The 16,445-nt window shown below is 38.2% G+C and overlaps 1 protein-coding gene across 5 annotated transcripts in view; it reads left to right on the top strand.

Annotated features, from left to right (window-relative positions):
• Positions 1 to 16,445, top strand: part of LOC108709864 (kinesin heavy chain) — an 81,620-nt gene that overhangs the window by 40,911 nt on the left and 24,264 nt on the right. For 3 of the 5 annotated variants that reach the window (XM_041584427.1, XM_041584425.1, XM_018250083.2), the window contains exons 9-20: positions 179 to 283; positions 1,496 to 1,644; positions 2,021 to 2,169; positions 3,507 to 3,679; positions 5,603 to 5,671; positions 8,245 to 8,451; positions 8,650 to 8,796; positions 9,542 to 9,730; positions 10,777 to 10,894; positions 13,397 to 13,461; positions 14,435 to 14,544; positions 16,031 to 16,132. In XM_041584427.1, the coding sequence (XP_041440361.1) occupies positions 179 to 283; positions 1,496 to 1,644; positions 2,021 to 2,169; positions 3,507 to 3,679; positions 5,603 to 5,671; positions 8,245 to 8,451; positions 8,650 to 8,796; positions 9,542 to 9,730; positions 10,777 to 10,894; positions 13,397 to 13,461; positions 14,435 to 14,544; positions 16,031 to 16,132 (1,583 nt within the window). The remainder of the gene's footprint in view (positions 1 to 178; positions 284 to 1,495; positions 1,645 to 2,020; positions 2,170 to 3,506; positions 3,680 to 5,602; positions 5,672 to 8,244; positions 8,452 to 8,649; positions 8,797 to 9,541; positions 9,731 to 10,776; positions 10,895 to 13,396; positions 13,462 to 14,434; positions 14,545 to 16,030; positions 16,133 to 16,445) is intronic. The other 2 variants (XM_041584426.1, XM_018250084.2) reach the window with 1 other exon arrangement.

Here is a 16,445-nt window from a genome sequence, read left to right on the forward strand (position 1 = left end):
ATAGCTTTTATATTGTCCATGTATAGCCTGAGGCTGCACACTTTTGTATGTACAGAATATCAGGTTATATAGCACTTATAAAGGAATGATCCCTGTATCTGCAATGACTGTATAGGTATGCTTAAGAAAGAGAAACACTATCTTTCTGTTACATCCTTTCTTTCATTCATTCTTTTAGGTCAGTAAGACTGGAGCTGAAGGAGCCGTTTTGGATGAAGCCAAGAATATCAACAAATCTCTGTCTGCTCTCGGAAATGTGATTTCTGCCCTGGCTGAAGGATCGGTAAGAGAGAACTTTGATTTCATGTCATTGAAGTCCATTTGATCTTTAAGCAAAATAGCTCCCAAACCCCTAAATGAGCCTTTGTGTGGTAGCGTTATATACTTCAAGGGGCAGATTTATCAAGGGTCTAATTTAGAGTTCATGGGAGTTTGTAAAATATAGTCAAATAGTCTAATTTGAATTCTTAAAGAGCCAATACATGATAAATTTCGAAAATCTAAGTTACATTTTTAAAAAAAAACAAATTTTAACTATTTGTAACTATTTCCTAGTGGAATTCCACTTAAAAAACTCAATTCAAATTGACAATTCAATAAATCTGCCCCCACTAAGCAAACATCCATTCTGCCTGGTTTCTATATGTTAAGCTACAAAGAGAAAGTGACCGATTTGGGGGTTATCAAGTTTCAAGTGTCCCATTAGTCCTTCCAGGTTCTGCTTTAGGATAGAGAGTTCATTCACGGTGGGACTACATACCACACAAGTCACCTATATACTATATACTAGTTGTGGAGTGGAATATTTTAAGTATGTAGGTTGTCAGGGATGTCTAAAGTGAGACCCTTTCATATTGTTGATAGTAACTTCTAGAATCCCAAAAACAGCTAAAGGCTGCTGCAGTTCAACCAAAGATAAAGGGACATCTTTGATTTATAAAAAAAAAGTGTCTTTTTTTATCAAGATGTCTCTAGTTTTAAATGAGATATGCTGTGAGTATATAGCAGGCAACTATGGTAGGTACCCTACTGATTTTTGGTGAAAAAAGGGGTTGTGTCCATTTGTCTTTGACCTTAATGTTATTTAAAAAAAACTTTGACTTCCTACTTCGCCACCTAAAACCTACCGAGCACCAATATTAGCCTATGGGGACCTTCCCCATAAGCTTTCTAAGGTTTTTTAGATCAAAGGAAAATCCTTCGTTCGATGGATTAAAATCCTTCGAATCGTTCGATTCGAAGGATTTAATCGAACGATTTTTCCTTCGATCGAAGCATTAGCGGTAAATCCTTCTACTTCGATATTCAAAGTTGAGGATTTTACTTCGAGGGTCGAATGTCGAGGGTTAATTAACCCTCGATATTCGACCAATAGTAAATGTGCCCCTTAGTGTTATCAAAGCCACTTCATTTCTGTTGGTGTGTAATATATTAATTTAGGCAAAACTTGTGCTCACTGCATCTTTATTTATGGTTATTTACCTTTGTATTTTAGAAAGGTTATGTGCCCTATAGAGACAGCAAGATGACTCGAATTCTTCAGGACTCATTGGGAGGAAACTGCAGGACAACAATGTTCATCTGCTGCTCTCCATCCAGCTACAATGATGCAGAGACTAAGTCAACGTTGATGTTTGGACAAAGGTAATTTTTTTAGTGGGGGGTGTGATTAGGTACACCAAATACCAAGAGGTAGTTATAGGTATTGGAGGAATCATGGAAAAATGCCAATTAGGAGTGCAAAAAGAAGGTTGCCATCAGTACCTATGCACAATAGGTATTTGATGGTTATACCTGGCAATTCTCATGTTCTATGGCCAGTTTCAGAAAGTTACAAAATCAAGAGCTGATTCCCCTGCTTTAACTTTAATATATTTTTGGATGAATCAGGTACTTTGGGAAATGTAGATGGACCGATGGGCTGACCTCAAAATCAAGGCACATGGATTTGTAGTGTGTAGCCTTAATAAGACAGCAGAATCGAGCTTTAAATTCCATACCTATATAAAATGTTGTTTAGGGCTAAGACGATAAAGAACACTGCATCTGTCAACCTGGAGCTGACTGCCGAGCAATGGAAGAAGAAGTATGAGAAGGAAAAGGAGAAGAACAAGACTCTGAAGGAGACTATCCAGAAGCTGGAGGCTGAGCTCAGCCGCTGGAGGAATGGTAAGAAAGACACACAAATGATAACAATATCCACACTTTGCACTTTATTTTCTTGAAGATGTAACTTGGGCTTATCATTAAGCAAATATTGATGTTTTTTTGCTTTAAATATTAATGGTTATCCTCATATGGTGATGTATGCACATGCCTCTGTCCTTAAAGTTACACTGACACTAAAAAACGACTTTTTAAAATATGAATGTACATTAAGGGGCAGATTTATCAAAGGTCAAATTTCGAAGTGAAATATACTTCGAAATTCGACCATCGAATGGCTATACTTCGCTTTGAATATCGAAGTTAGGGATGCACCAAATCCTTTGTGAAAGACTTAGCCGAATACCGAACCGAATCCGAATCCTAATTTGCATATGCAAATTAGGGGTGTGAAAGGGAAATCATTTTTTACTTCCTTGTTTTGTGACAAAAAGTCATGCGATTTTCTTCCCATCAGGATTCGGATTCGGTTCGGCCAGGCAGAAGGATTCGGCCGAATCCGAATCCTGCTGAAAAAGGCTGAATCCTGGCCGAATCCCGAACCGGATCCTGGATTCGGTGCATCCCTAATCGAAGTCGAAGTTTTTTTTACCGAATTTTACCGTTTTGCGGACGAAGTAAAATCGGTCGATTCGAACGATTTCATCGACCGATCGAACGATTTTACTTCGACTACAAAAAACTTGCATTAGAAGGTCCCCATAGGCTAACATAGCACTTCGGCAGGTTTAATTTGGCGAACTATTGAAGTTGAAGTTTTTTTTAAAGAGACAGTACTTCGATTATCGAATATTCGAATATTTAAACTATTTTACTTCGAAATGAATTCAAAGTAAATTCGAAGTCGTAGTATCCTATTCGATGGTCGAAGTATCCAAAAAATTACTTTGAATTTCGAATTTTTTTACTTCGAAAATTCCCTCAAATTCAATTCGACCCTTGATAAATCTGCCCCTCAAAGTTATGTATAGGTCATGTTTATCATTTTTTTGCGGAGAGGTTTGTTTTTATAAGTAATTATTAGTTGAAGTTTCTAAACTTGACTGTTTTGTCAGCCTGATTGTCCCTTTTCAGTCTGTCAGTTAGAGTTTCTAATGCTAGCGGACTCCTGCTGCACAAATAAGGCAGCCCCCTCATACAGGAATATGGGGTATCAGACAGATAATGTAAACACATTGTGCAAATACTTTATGGCAAAGTTATAAGTAGCTTTCAAAGGCAATATTATGATAGAAATAAAAAAGTGTTTAATTTCTGGTGTCAGTATCTCTTTAAACTATGTAAGAAAAATGGAATTAAACCTCACTGCATCCTGTTGATATAATTATTCTCTATTTTAGGGGAAAATGTACCTGAAACAGAGCAACTGAGCGATGGGGAGCAGATTACCCAAGATATTACTGATGAAACGCCTGACAATGATAATTCATCCATAGTCATTCGAATCTCTGAGGAAGAAAGAAGGAAATATGAAGAGGAAATCCGGAAAATGTACAAGCAGCTGGATGACAAGGTAACGGAGGAATGTTATTGGATCTCACACCATTGGGCGGATTCTTTTTGTCATATGATTTACTTTCTACTCTATTAAAAAGTGAGTGAAAACATAGTGAGACTTTCCAACAGACATCATTTAAAAAAATTCAACTTTTTGAATCAATATATTATTAGAAGGCGGAAGACCTTGCAAGAATGTTGACAAAAGTTATGGCCCCTCAGAGCAGGCAAAAAGTTTAGTTGCGAATCTTAAATTATGATTGTAAATTCCATGGAAATTTACACTTACAAAAAAAATGGTTGCAATATTTTGTTTGAAACTAAGGGGGTTATTTTTTTAAGTCAAGTTGCTAAAAAACTGTAAAAATCTATTTACTATGAAATCCAAATTTTTAGTCGTAAAAAAAACTTTTTTTCGAGGCTACAAAAAGTCAGAATCCAAAAATAATTCATCTTCAAACTATCGAGTCGCTGTAGAAGTCAATAGCGGAGGTCTTATTTGCAAGATATTATTGCGTGCGCGGGTTTCGTACGTTAATCCGAACATTTTCGGGTTTTTCCACCTATTTCACAAAAAAAATCTTACTTTTCGGGCGACAGATCTGAAAAATTCAGATTTTTCATGCAAAAATTTGAAAAAGTTGCATTTTTTGTGTGACAATCTGAAAAAGTTATCGTAATAAGTTATATGTTTTTTTTAATGATAAATAAGAGTAAATCGTGGATTCTAGTTTGGTCTGGCTTTTTGTTATATAAAGAAAACAAAAAAATTTGGATTTTGATAAAAAAAACCCTAAGGAGCAGATTTATCAAGGGTCGAATTTCGAAGTGTAAAATACTTTGAAATTGGACCATCGAATTAAAATTCTTCGAATTCGAATATCGAAGTTGAAGTATTTTTCACCGAATTTGGCAATCATACGATCGAAGTAAAATCGTTCCATTGTAAGATTAAATTGTTCGAATCGAACGATTTCACCGATCGATTGAAGGATTTTCCTTCGACCTCTTAACACTTAGGGGCCGATTCATCAAGGGTCGAATATCAAGGGTTAATTAACCCTCGATATTCGACTAGGAATTGAAATCCTTCGACTTCAAATATCGAAGTCGAAGGATTTAGCGCAAATTCTGCGATCGTACGATCGAAGGATTATTCCTTCGATCGAACGATTAAATCCTTTGAATCGAACGATTCGAAGGATTTAAATCCAACGATCGAAGGAATATCCTTCGATCAAAAAAACTTAGGAAAGCCTATGGGGACCTTCCCCATAGGCTAACATTGACTTTGGTAGCTTTTAGCTAGCTAACTAGGGGGTCGAATTTTTTTTTAAAGAGACAGTACTTGGACTATCGAATGGTCGAATAGTCGAACGATTTTTACTTCGAATCCTTCGATAGTCGTAGTCGAAGGTCGAAGTAGCCCATTCGATGGTCGAAGTAGCCCAAAAAAACTTTGAAATTCGAAGCTTTTTACCTTCGAATCCTTCATTAGAAATAAATGAATCGGCCCCTTAGAAAAATGTTGTGGAACTATTGAAGTCAAAGTTTTTTTAAAGAGACAGTACTTCGATTATCGAATGGTCGAATATTCGAACGATTTTTACTTTGAATCGAAGTTGAAGTAAATTCGAAGTCGTAGTATCCAATTCGATGGTCGAAGTATCCAAAAAATTACTTAGAATTTCGAATTTATTACTTCGAAAATTCCCTCAAATTCACTTCGACCCTTGATAAATCTGCCCCTAAATGTTTCATAGAATGGAACAGTATTTGTACCTGTTAACTCAAACTGAGGTGTGAAAATTATATTTTCTCAAAACTGACAGAGAGCTCTCACATGGTCCCAGCAGGCATTCAAAGGCCAAACACTGAAATCATGGGAAGTTCCCAAATGTGCACCAACTTGCTTTAACCTTTATTTTTCTTATGTCAGGATGATGAAATCAATCAGCATAGTCAGCTAGCTGAAAAGCTCAAGCAACAGATGTTGGACCAAGATGAGGTAATAACTAGATGTTTGCTAGATGAATATTTACTACATGTAACGATTATGAGATTAAACATATTGTATAGAAATCTACATAGACACATTTAGCCATTCCATGTTTTAAAGATAGATGCCAAGTCGTTCATGTCTTAGCTTGATGCCAATAGAAAATTGCATTTCTCCCACACATTAAGATTTGTCTATGATTTATCAATTTACTCACTTACTCTTGATAGCTTAGTGGTCATGAGGTCCCAGTGGGGTTACTCACGAATTCTCAAATAGAGCTAGTAAATCTATTTAATAGAAGTCTATGTCAATGACATCTTTTCTTGTGTCTTCAGTCCCGAGAAAACTAACTTTAAGGGCAAGTCAACCTCAAAATAAAAATGTGCTTGATAAAAGAAGACATAAATCTAGGCAACTTTCCCTTATACATTAATTCAGTGCTGTCTGTAAGCTGTAGAGAACGTGTTACAATTTGTAACATCAGTGTTTAGTCCCTCCTTTCCTGCCAGGATTTCAAATGATGCAGAAAGAGAAGAACTGTTAAACAGCTGGATTTCAGCATAGAAAATGGCATTTATTCATACTTTTAGAAGAAACAGATAACTGTGATGGGTATATTAGGGGTTTCTGTGTTATGTGGGCCTCTTTATCAAATTTTGGTTTGGAAGCCGGAGTTCCCCTTTAACTCCTGGTTGTTACTTTTTAATTAGTGTTGCAAAAGTCTTAGTTCCCCTGTAAAGATAGCTCAGCTGCCTAGTCTTACATTGTATCAACAGTCTTTGCCACCAGGGCAGAGAATAGAACGGAAAAAATACTTCTTTCGATAGAATTACACATACAAATAACTTAAAAACTATAGAACAATGATTGTATATTACTAAATTGATTAGAACAATGTTTTCTTTTATTTGGCAAAAATGTGGACATTCAAATAAAAACTACATGACAGTAGCATAACGCAATGAATGGTACTCGAGATTATAAATATGCTTTGTCTATTCATAACCAGCACACCACTACTGTTCTCTTAGCTGGGGCTTTTGCCATTGTGGCAAGTAACACCATATAGGCCCACAAGAAAGTCACATTTATAGTCATACATGTTAAGGGGCTACTAGTTGCTGGTGGGGTGTAAATGCACACAGTAACGGAACTAGGTGGGGGCGGGCCCTGGTGCGGGCCGTGCAGCAGGGGCCCCCCCTCGTCCGTGTGTATTTTCTTTGTGGCTGCAGCTGACTCCAGCAGGCTGCAGCACTCGGGATCTGCCGGGGGGGCCCTGCGGAGGTGAGGGCCCTGGCCCAGTTGCATCCCCTGCTCCCCCGGTAGTTACGCCACTGAATGCACAACCTTTACTGTAGGTAGCAGGCATACTCACAAAGTTGAGAGGAACAAGAACAATGCACAATATTTCTGAGGACTCTCTCTCTATCTACTTTTCTCACACACTCACAGAGTTTCTCTTCTGAAGCCCAAAGGACCTCTGTCATGTAGGGGATGCACAGGAAGAGTGCCATTAGTCATACAGGGGCATCCTTTCACTATAAACCTCCGCCCCTGATTCTCTGCCGTGAATGTATGCCTAAACACTTAGGGGCTGATTCACTAATGGTCGAATATCGAGGGTTAATTAACCCTCGATATTCGACTGGCAATTGAAATCCTTCGAATATCGAAGTCGAAGGATTTAGCGCAGATAGTACGATCGAACGATCGAAGGATTATTCGAAGGATTTAAATCCAACGATCGAAGGAATATCCTTCGATCAAAAAAAGTTAGGCAAGCCTATGGGGACCTTCCCCATAGGCTAACATTGACTTTGGTAGCTTTTAGATGGTGAACTAGGGGGTCGAAGTTTTTTTTAAAGAGACAGTACTTCGACTATCGAATGGTCGTATAGTCGAACGATTTTTACTTCGAATCCTTCGATAGTCGTAGTCGAAGGTCGAAGTAGCCCATTCGATGGTCGAAGTAGCCCAAAAAAAACTTCGAAATTCTAAGTTTTTTAACTTCGAATCCTTCACTCGAAGTTAGTGAATCGGCCCCTAAATTTCCCTACCTGGTGCACAATCGCCTCAGGGGCTCTACCCCAATGTAATCATCGGGGCAACATGCTGTCCTTACTAGCCTAACTATTGTTCATTCCTAGAGTGAACTCACGCCATCTTCTACTACTCCCTCGGAGTCAATCTCCCAAAAATGGTCTGCCTATGTCAGTCTTGGTCCTATCTCTGGATGTTCCTAGGCCAAAGAAGAAGTGCACAGCTCCTGCACTTCCTTATATAGATTCCTGCAGGAGAATATTCCCAAAGGCCATTTGTAGAGGTTGGCTCCACTTGCTGGCTGAATTACTAAATTGGTAACTATTTACCAATAAATAAATAAAAGTTATTTTTTACCTCCTTCACACACACTTCATTTGTCTTGTGTAAGGGACTTACATGTCATATGCCTAAAACATTTCTATTTTTTAGTTCTGGTTTAATCAACACTGAGGAACGACATGCAGGTATTAGCATATCCATTTTTATTGGCATATTTTGAACAATGTTTTTGTTTCTTGTTTGTATAATACTGATAGCTCCTAATTTCTACACGCGGTGACAATGACAAGGTGCAGATGGAGCTGAGTCGTCTGCAGTCAGAGAATGACAGTGCCAAGGAAGAAGTCAAGGAAGTTCTTCAGGCACTGGAAGAGCTTGCTGTAAACTATGATCAGAAGTCTCAGGAGGTGGAAGATAAGACCCTGCAGAACAAGATTTTGGCAGATGAGCTGTCACAGAAAGTTGTAAGTAGAACCTAACTTCAGTTCACATTAAAGAAAAACTGTATTTTAAAGATGTTGCTATAAGAGCCCTCCTGCTGATACATTCAGCTCCATCTGCAGTCTACCTGATATGAGATTGGCTCTTACCTAGTATTAGTGTTGTGTTCCCACAGCATTTAACTAGGGTTGACAGTAGCATTTTTCTTTGATTATGTGCAGGCTAATCTGATGTCCCTGGAAAATGATTTGCATCGCCTCCAGGAGTTTAGCTCACATCAACGCAAACGAATCGCTGAAGTGCTAAATGGCCTCATGAAGGACCTTAGTGAGTTCAGCGTCATTGTGGGCAATGGTGAATTTAAGCTGGTGAGTAAAGTGCATCTAATAGGACAGCAGTAATGTGTATCTAGGCACTTCTGTGCAATTTAGCCTAAGGAACTAGAAAATACAGCCCTCCAATATGGCCACAGAGATTCACAAATTACGCTGCTCACTGCTGAGGGAGTTTTCCTTATTTGGGGCCAAATGTTTCAATTCTTTACTAACTTGTTTTATCTAGTGAATGACTTTCACCATCCAGAAGTCTGTCAGGAGTTGTAACTCTGCAACAGTTGTAGCACTGAAGGTTGTCAGTCTGTTTTATTGGCTAAACCCTCCATATGTTGATGTTTTTGCCCTTATCCCTTGCACTTTAATTTAGCCAAAAGAGACCCTCTGACTGGGTGATTATTTTAATATAATAATATAAGAGCCAATATAAGAGCCATGAATATCCTGTAAATTATATCCTTATAAACGGTGAGTTCTGATGTCATTGTTTATAAACGGTGAGTTCTGATGTCATTTCTGTCACATGACTCACTGAAACTTGTGTATTATAATAAATAAAGTACCCACAGTTGTAAAATATCAGGATATTATAAGTTACCTCGGAGTTCCATGAACTGTATAAAAACACTCGGCCTTCGGCCTCGTGTTTTTATATGGTCATGAAACTCCTCTGTAATTTATAATATCCTTATAATTTACAAGAGGGGGTACTTTATTCACTATATAAACGCAACAATAAAGATGTTTATCAAACAGTTTGTAATACTGGTTGTCCTTGCAGCCGGTGGAGATCAGCGGTGCAATTGAAGAGGAGTTTACAGTGGCCCGCTTGTACATCAGCAAGATCAAATCGGAGGTGAAAACTGTGGTTAAACGGTGCCGACAGTTAGAGAACCTTCAAGTGGAATGTCATCGCAAGATGGAAGTTACAGGAAGGGAGCTTTCCTCTTGCCAGCTGCTCATATCTCAGGTATGTCCCTTTATGATGCTGTTGGGACAGAACAAAATATGTATACATAAATGTCGGATTAGCAGCTTTACAGGGGCATCCATTAAATATCTTCATATAACCATTATGGGAGTAAATAGGGGCATTAAAGGAAAAAGTGGAAAAAATTCTTCTTTTGTGACGAAAAGTCATGTGATCTCCCTCCCCTCCCCTAATTTACATATGCAAATTAGTATTCGGTTCAGCCAGGCACAAGGATTTGGGCCGAATCCTGCTGAAAAAGGCAGAAACCTAGCCGGATCCGAATCCTGGATTTGGTGCATCCCTAATGGAAAGATGCATTCACAAAAAATACCTCAAACTTAACAATTAGCATTTAGCCATTAGATTTGACAATAAAAGTTCAAATCATTGACTTGTCTCTACCGGAAAGTATAGTCTGAAAGTTCACTTCAATATTAACTGAGTTATTTCATCTGCCACATTAAACTGATACTGATGCCACTTTGTTTAATATGTAAACTATCAAAATCTAAAATAAAATATGTAAAATAAAACTTATAAAACAAAAAAAAAGTGATACAGATGGCAGACAATTTCCTCTTTATAGACATTCCATTTCATTTGAACCTGGACATAAGCCTCACTGGGGCTCATTTATCAACACTGGGCAAATTTGCCCATGGGCAGTTACCTATAGCAACCAATCAGTGATTAGAACTTTGAAGCCAGCTGCAAAAAGAACAATGAATGCAGCAATTTGGTTACTGCCCATGGGCAAATTCGCCCAGTGTTGATAAATGACCTCTACTGTGTTTCTTTCTCTTCCACTAAAGTTACTTTTAGGAGCTACAGTGTTAAAAGGGATCACAGATCTTGTCTTTGGACTTGTAAGACATTTGTACTGCAATAATGTTATGTAACATATAAGATATAAATGATGAAAGCTGCTTATTTTGGATAAGGGCAGGTGGTAGTAGAAGGGCACAGGTGGATTCTGTGGTTCTGACCCAGTTGGAATTCCAAAGGTTTCTAGAATTGTAACCTGTTTCAATTCATTTTAACAGCATGAAGCAAAGATCAGGTCCCTGACAGAGTACATGCACAGCGTTGAGTTGAAGAAGCGGCAGCTGGAGGAGTCCTATGATTCTCTGAATGAGGAGCTAGCTAAGATGCAAGTGCAAGGTAAAGGACAAGATAATCCCTCCCAGTAACAGGCTCAGAACCTTCTCACGTCAGCAATGTGATAAAATTATCTTGTTAGAAAATCAAACGAGCTTTGATTTTCATACAAATGAATGGCCAATGTGGGGTTAAATATGTAACTTGTAAAAGGTATGGAACCATACTGAACTCTGACCATTATAGACTGAATTGCTAGCATGAAAATTTTATAAACATGAGATTATAGGGCCATCACTTACCTTGTTACTTTGTGGAGTGCAACAAATGGTGCTATGTATGTTGAAAAAATGCCATACAGAAAACATTTCCATAATGCTATGTCAGTTTTTTTTTTGCAGCTGCCATGCCTAAACCATAGTGGCACTATTGTGTAGTGTGTGTAATGTTATAGGCAATAGGGAAACCCTGCACTTACACCTACTCTAGACTACTCATTAAAAGCAGAGAAAGGCAAAACTACAGTATATACTTGGCCCATTGCATTTCTAACCCACCACAATGCCACTACCATCCTGTCTTGCATTGACATAACTGGCATCCAACTGCTACTGTGCAAACTGTGGATTTTCAGCCTAAAATTAATTATTGAAATGCCTTGTGTGAGCCTTTGACCTCAAACTCACTGATGCTCAAGCCAGATATTCTGAAGAGCAAACAGCCATTCTCCCCAAATCTCACCCTCACTGGCCTTTAGACTGTGTTCCAAACTCAGACCCACAGTTTGAGAACCGATTATCCAGGACCTGGTGCAAAATTCATGGGGATCATTTTAGTCCAGAGCAATGTATTGTAGGAAAAATGGCATGGCCTTTGAACATTGCTGTTGGTGAATGACCCCTTGAATTCAAGTATGAACAACATTTTTCTTAAAGTTGAAATAAAACTTAACTAAAGAAGTAGGGCAAAAATATTGCACATCATGTTTTGGGTTTCTGTACAAACTCAAAGCAACCACAGTCCTTTAAGTAGGAAAGATCTGTGTTATAAAAGATGCCCCAGTAGCTCCCCATCTTCATTTCTGTTGATTCACTGCACATGTTCTGTACTGCTGTCACTTACCCGAGCTTAGGGACTGACACACAAAATGCTGAATTAATATATATATTTTTTTTTTCCAATAATGTTTTTATTTCTGTTGTACTTGATGATTATGTACACAGGTTATACATAAAGCAAAAAAAAAATAAAATAAATAATTGTCAGAACAAGTCAAGTGAATATGAACTCAAGATAGTAATTAACATATCTGCACCCTGTCAAAGTGACCATTACAAAATTACAAAATATCTCCATCTCCAGAGTTGATTAATATATATTTTAAATGTCACAATATAAGGCTGATTAGTAAATCATTCAGATTATTGGCTCAGAAACTAACACAATTAGCATCAGAATTCAATGACCAGCTCTGTAGCATCAGCTTATATTGCAGACAAACCTCATTTTCTGCTTGATGATTTGAAACAACCCCAAAGCTTAGCTTCTCAACAGCTGCTCAGAGCCCACTGAGCATGTGAGTGTCACAGACACTCCTAACAAAATCCAAGATGGGGAAACTCCTGTGACAAGGCCTGGATCATTACTACTATAGAGATGCTGAATCTTTAGGCTGGATCAATATGTTCATTATATAAAATATAGCATTTCTAGCGATATTCAGTTTTAGGGTTTAGTTCTCCTTGAAAGAGGAATCTTGACCTTGTCCAGTAAACCATGAAAAATGATTGTATCTCCAGTGCATCATCAGTGTTTTTGAACCAATGTGGGTGTGGTTGGGCAGCATGCCGCCCCCCTAAAATCCTGCCGCCCTAGGCCCGGGCCTAGGTGGCCTTTCCACAAATCTGGGCCTGCTCATTTTACATTGTTGTTTTCTGGTCCCACCTTTATATTATGCATAACACATTTCCCTGATTTTACATGTTCCTGGATTTTACACCATTTTTTTCTGGTCCCCTGAAAAACTTAAAATGGGGGTTCAACTGTGCCCAGTCTGATCCAGAAAATGATTTCAATTATTTTTTTAAAAAATTAGTTTCTACTTAACGAAGAAAAAAAAAACACCAAGACACTTTTAACTTTGCAAAGTCTTTATTAAGAAATAACTTACCGATTCTCTGCTTGCGCTCCTCTTCAGAAGGTCCATTGTGCAGAGCTCGATTTCTCCTCCCTCCCTTCTTAGGTAGAAACAAAACTTTTTTAAAATGTTTTTATGTTACTGGTCCTCTAACTACAAAAGAAAGTTCAAGTCACATTTTGCCCATTCTCTTTTAGAGAACATTTCAATTGAACTGTACCTTGCAGTGTAACTTTTACATATCCAGTTCATTTTGACTGTGGCCTGATTGTAGCATTAGGCTCTGAATCTCCCAAATTAGTTTATTTTTCTGCACACAAAATCCACAAAAGCTGATGGAATTGTTTGATGTCCGTTCAGCTTGTCAGATTAGATGACAGCGCATAGGGAATCCATATTAATCTGCATTTTCTCATTTCACGTGCCAGAAAATGTGACTGAAGTGGCAATAAAGGATAAGGAGCAAGATGCGATGGAAGCGCATGAAGTCAAGGTCAGAATCCTTTTTGTGGCTTTTTTTTATAGTGCAGGACATGGCAGCTTATCATTTATTTATAAGTCTTGGTATAGTAAATCAGTAATGTGGGAAATGAATCAAAGTCCAGCTGCAAATGAAATTCCTGTGGGTTTTGTGTGACCTTGGGGCCTGCAAGTCATGAACAGAGTTGCCCAATTCTGGGGAAGGTAATAATGGAGAAGTATCTCAGACACTGCTCTTGCTCCTGGATTTCTGGGTCAATATAATATTTAGATCCTTTGAATAGAACCCTCTGGAAATATGTTTGTTTTTTGTTATTTTTTGCAGTTAGCTCTGTTGTTTAAATAAATAATGTACAAGTAATGAAATCTTAACTATCTTTTTCTTGTTAATAAAATATGTATGCCAGCTGGCTAGTGATATGTGTATTTGCAGCAGAAATCTATTTGCAGTAAGATAGTTGTATCTGATGCTACCGAACAACAGAGCACTGTTCTGAAACTAAGTAAATAGCTGAGTGTGTTTTTTGCTACCTGTATTGCTTAGACCCAACCTTTAATACCTGTGAGCCAAATTTAAATGTAAAACGTTTTGGGCATCAACACAAGCATGAAAAAAGTACCAAATAAGGCCTTTCAATTGGCTATTTTATAGCCCCTATGTGGACTGGAAAGTACATGAGGCTCTGTTTGCAGTCAGTCCCCTGACTTACACTAAGAATGGTGTCTGTAATATTACATGTATTTAAATGGAGAACTAATATAGAGCCTCTCAGGGTCAGACTGAGTCGGTGGGACAACACCCGTCTGATTTCGCTCCCTCCGGCCAAACACGGCCGTAACTACAGGACAGGTACACGAGGGGGAACGGAGGGGGAGTTTCGATTGACGCTGGAGCCTCGTTTGGTTTCATGCACTTGTAGTTTTCTGGCAGTTACTTCATAGAACTGCATGTAGAGCTGACACTTAGTCATGTCCATTTGCCTTAGAAGGTCCTGGAGATGCAGATGGAGAGTCACCGAGAGGCCCATCATAAACAGCTGGCTCGTCTCAGGGATGAAATTAATGAGAAACAGAAGATCATTGATGAGCTGAAAGAGTAAGAAGGGAATTTACCCAAACTCTCCTTGCTAATGATGTATAGAGATTTGATCCAACTGTAAATGCAGGCACTCGTTTATTGAATAAGAGCATAACTGGTCTAATTTTTAAAGTCAAAGTATCATGTCCTAAACAATTTGTTTCTTGGGAGAATGTCACATCAGCCCTTTTATCTCCCTGTGCTGATAAAAAAAACTTAATGCACTTATTACAGATAGGATAAGTGTTGCTTAGTCCATATGTGAACAATTATCGCCATTGATGAAAAGTTTCACAAAACGCCACCAAAAATTTTGCACAAGACATGAGAAGTTGTCCATCATATTATCCTCCCCTATCTCACATAAAGCAGTGGGATTTAAACAATAGGAATTTGCGCACCCAGATATTGGGCCAGATTCAAGCCAGTGAGAAAAAAGTTTATCATGTGAAAAGTCAGGGACGAGATTCAATTTGAAATGCAATTAAATTCAGAAAAGCAGCCTGTTATCTCATGGGTTATCATGTGAAAACTCTATTAAGTCTATGAAAAAAAACTGGAACTGATTATGGAGAAAAGTTTTTTTATCCTTGAATTGAATCTCGTCCATGAGTTTTCACATAATAAACGATAAGATAACTTTTTCTCAAGTAATTAATTCTGGCCCATTATCTGTGGGTAGTTGGATTTCTTAGTTGTGCCTGTGTTTGTAAGGCAGTCATATATAAACTTTAGATGGTACTTTTTGTTTAAAAAGCAACATAATGTTACCATTATCAGAGGTAATGTCAAAAATCACATGTTTTAAAGGAATTGGCAATTGGAGCCTTTTTTTGTAGTATAATGGATAGGTGGTCCTAACAATTTAGGGCATGTGTGTATTAGTGAAAAATGCATGTGATGTTGCCCTCTCATTGGCTACAATTAAAGCCAGGAACCAAGTCATCTAAAGCAGAAATTCCATCAAGTGCACCCCATGCTGCTCCTTATACCTATTAAAACTGAAAAATTATGACACATAATTGTTATACAATTCAGACTTCAAACATGGTGCTGGTTTAGTGTTGACAGAGATTATGAGCTGTGTACAAGAAACCCTGATTTCCCTATTTGTTGTATCTGCCACTTTTACAGAATTTACAGAATAGGAGTCTGTTATGCAGGGGGGTTATTGGTACATTAAAGAATCTTCACCCCCTCATTCTATAACAAGAATCTGGAGAATGAAAGTGCATTTGGTTTCTGTGTTTGCCATCCTTAGGATTCATGTTAATTAACAGAAAAAATATGTTCCCACAAATCTAAGTATAGAACGTGAACTGCAGAGACCAATTCCAGTGACTTCTAGCCCTATTAAAATAATCATTCAGTTCATTTGCTTGAGGCCTTGTAATGTGTGTCGCCTACAAAGCAATGTGCATTGGGAACAGTAACAAAGTGGGTACTGCAGAAAGTCTTTGTACAAAACTGAAACGTCTATATTCCTTGCTTTTTTACTTCTCAGTCTGAATCAGAAGCTGCAGCTGGAGCTGGAAAAACTTAGGGCTGATTATGAGAAGCTGAAGAGCGAAGAACACGAGAAGAGCAATAAGCTGCAGGAGCTGACGTGAGTCTCCTTTAATCTACTTCTTTCTTTGGGCTGTTTGTGCTCCCAGAAAGGGTGCAAGGCAGGGTCAAAGGAACAACATTTTCTGGTGTCAAGAGCTGGAAACATTAACAGAAGAATAGTGTATACTCTAGGAATATGTCACAGACATTTAGATCAGTAAGTCTATTGGAATGCAGAATGGAAGTGGAGTAACAATGGTGCAACTGATAACAACAGAATTGACAGGGCCATTATAAGCTGTGGGCACAGGGCCCCTTCTGTTGTATTGCCTGTAGAACCCTGTTCCCGGGTTAGTGACACGAGGTCTCAT

Source organism: Xenopus laevis, chromosome 2S (genome assembly GCF_017654675.1).
Source record: "Xenopus laevis strain J_2021 chromosome 2S, Xenopus_laevis_v10.1, whole genome shotgun sequence".
Lineage (NCBI taxonomy): Eukaryota > Metazoa > Chordata > Amphibia > Anura > Pipidae > Xenopus > Xenopus laevis.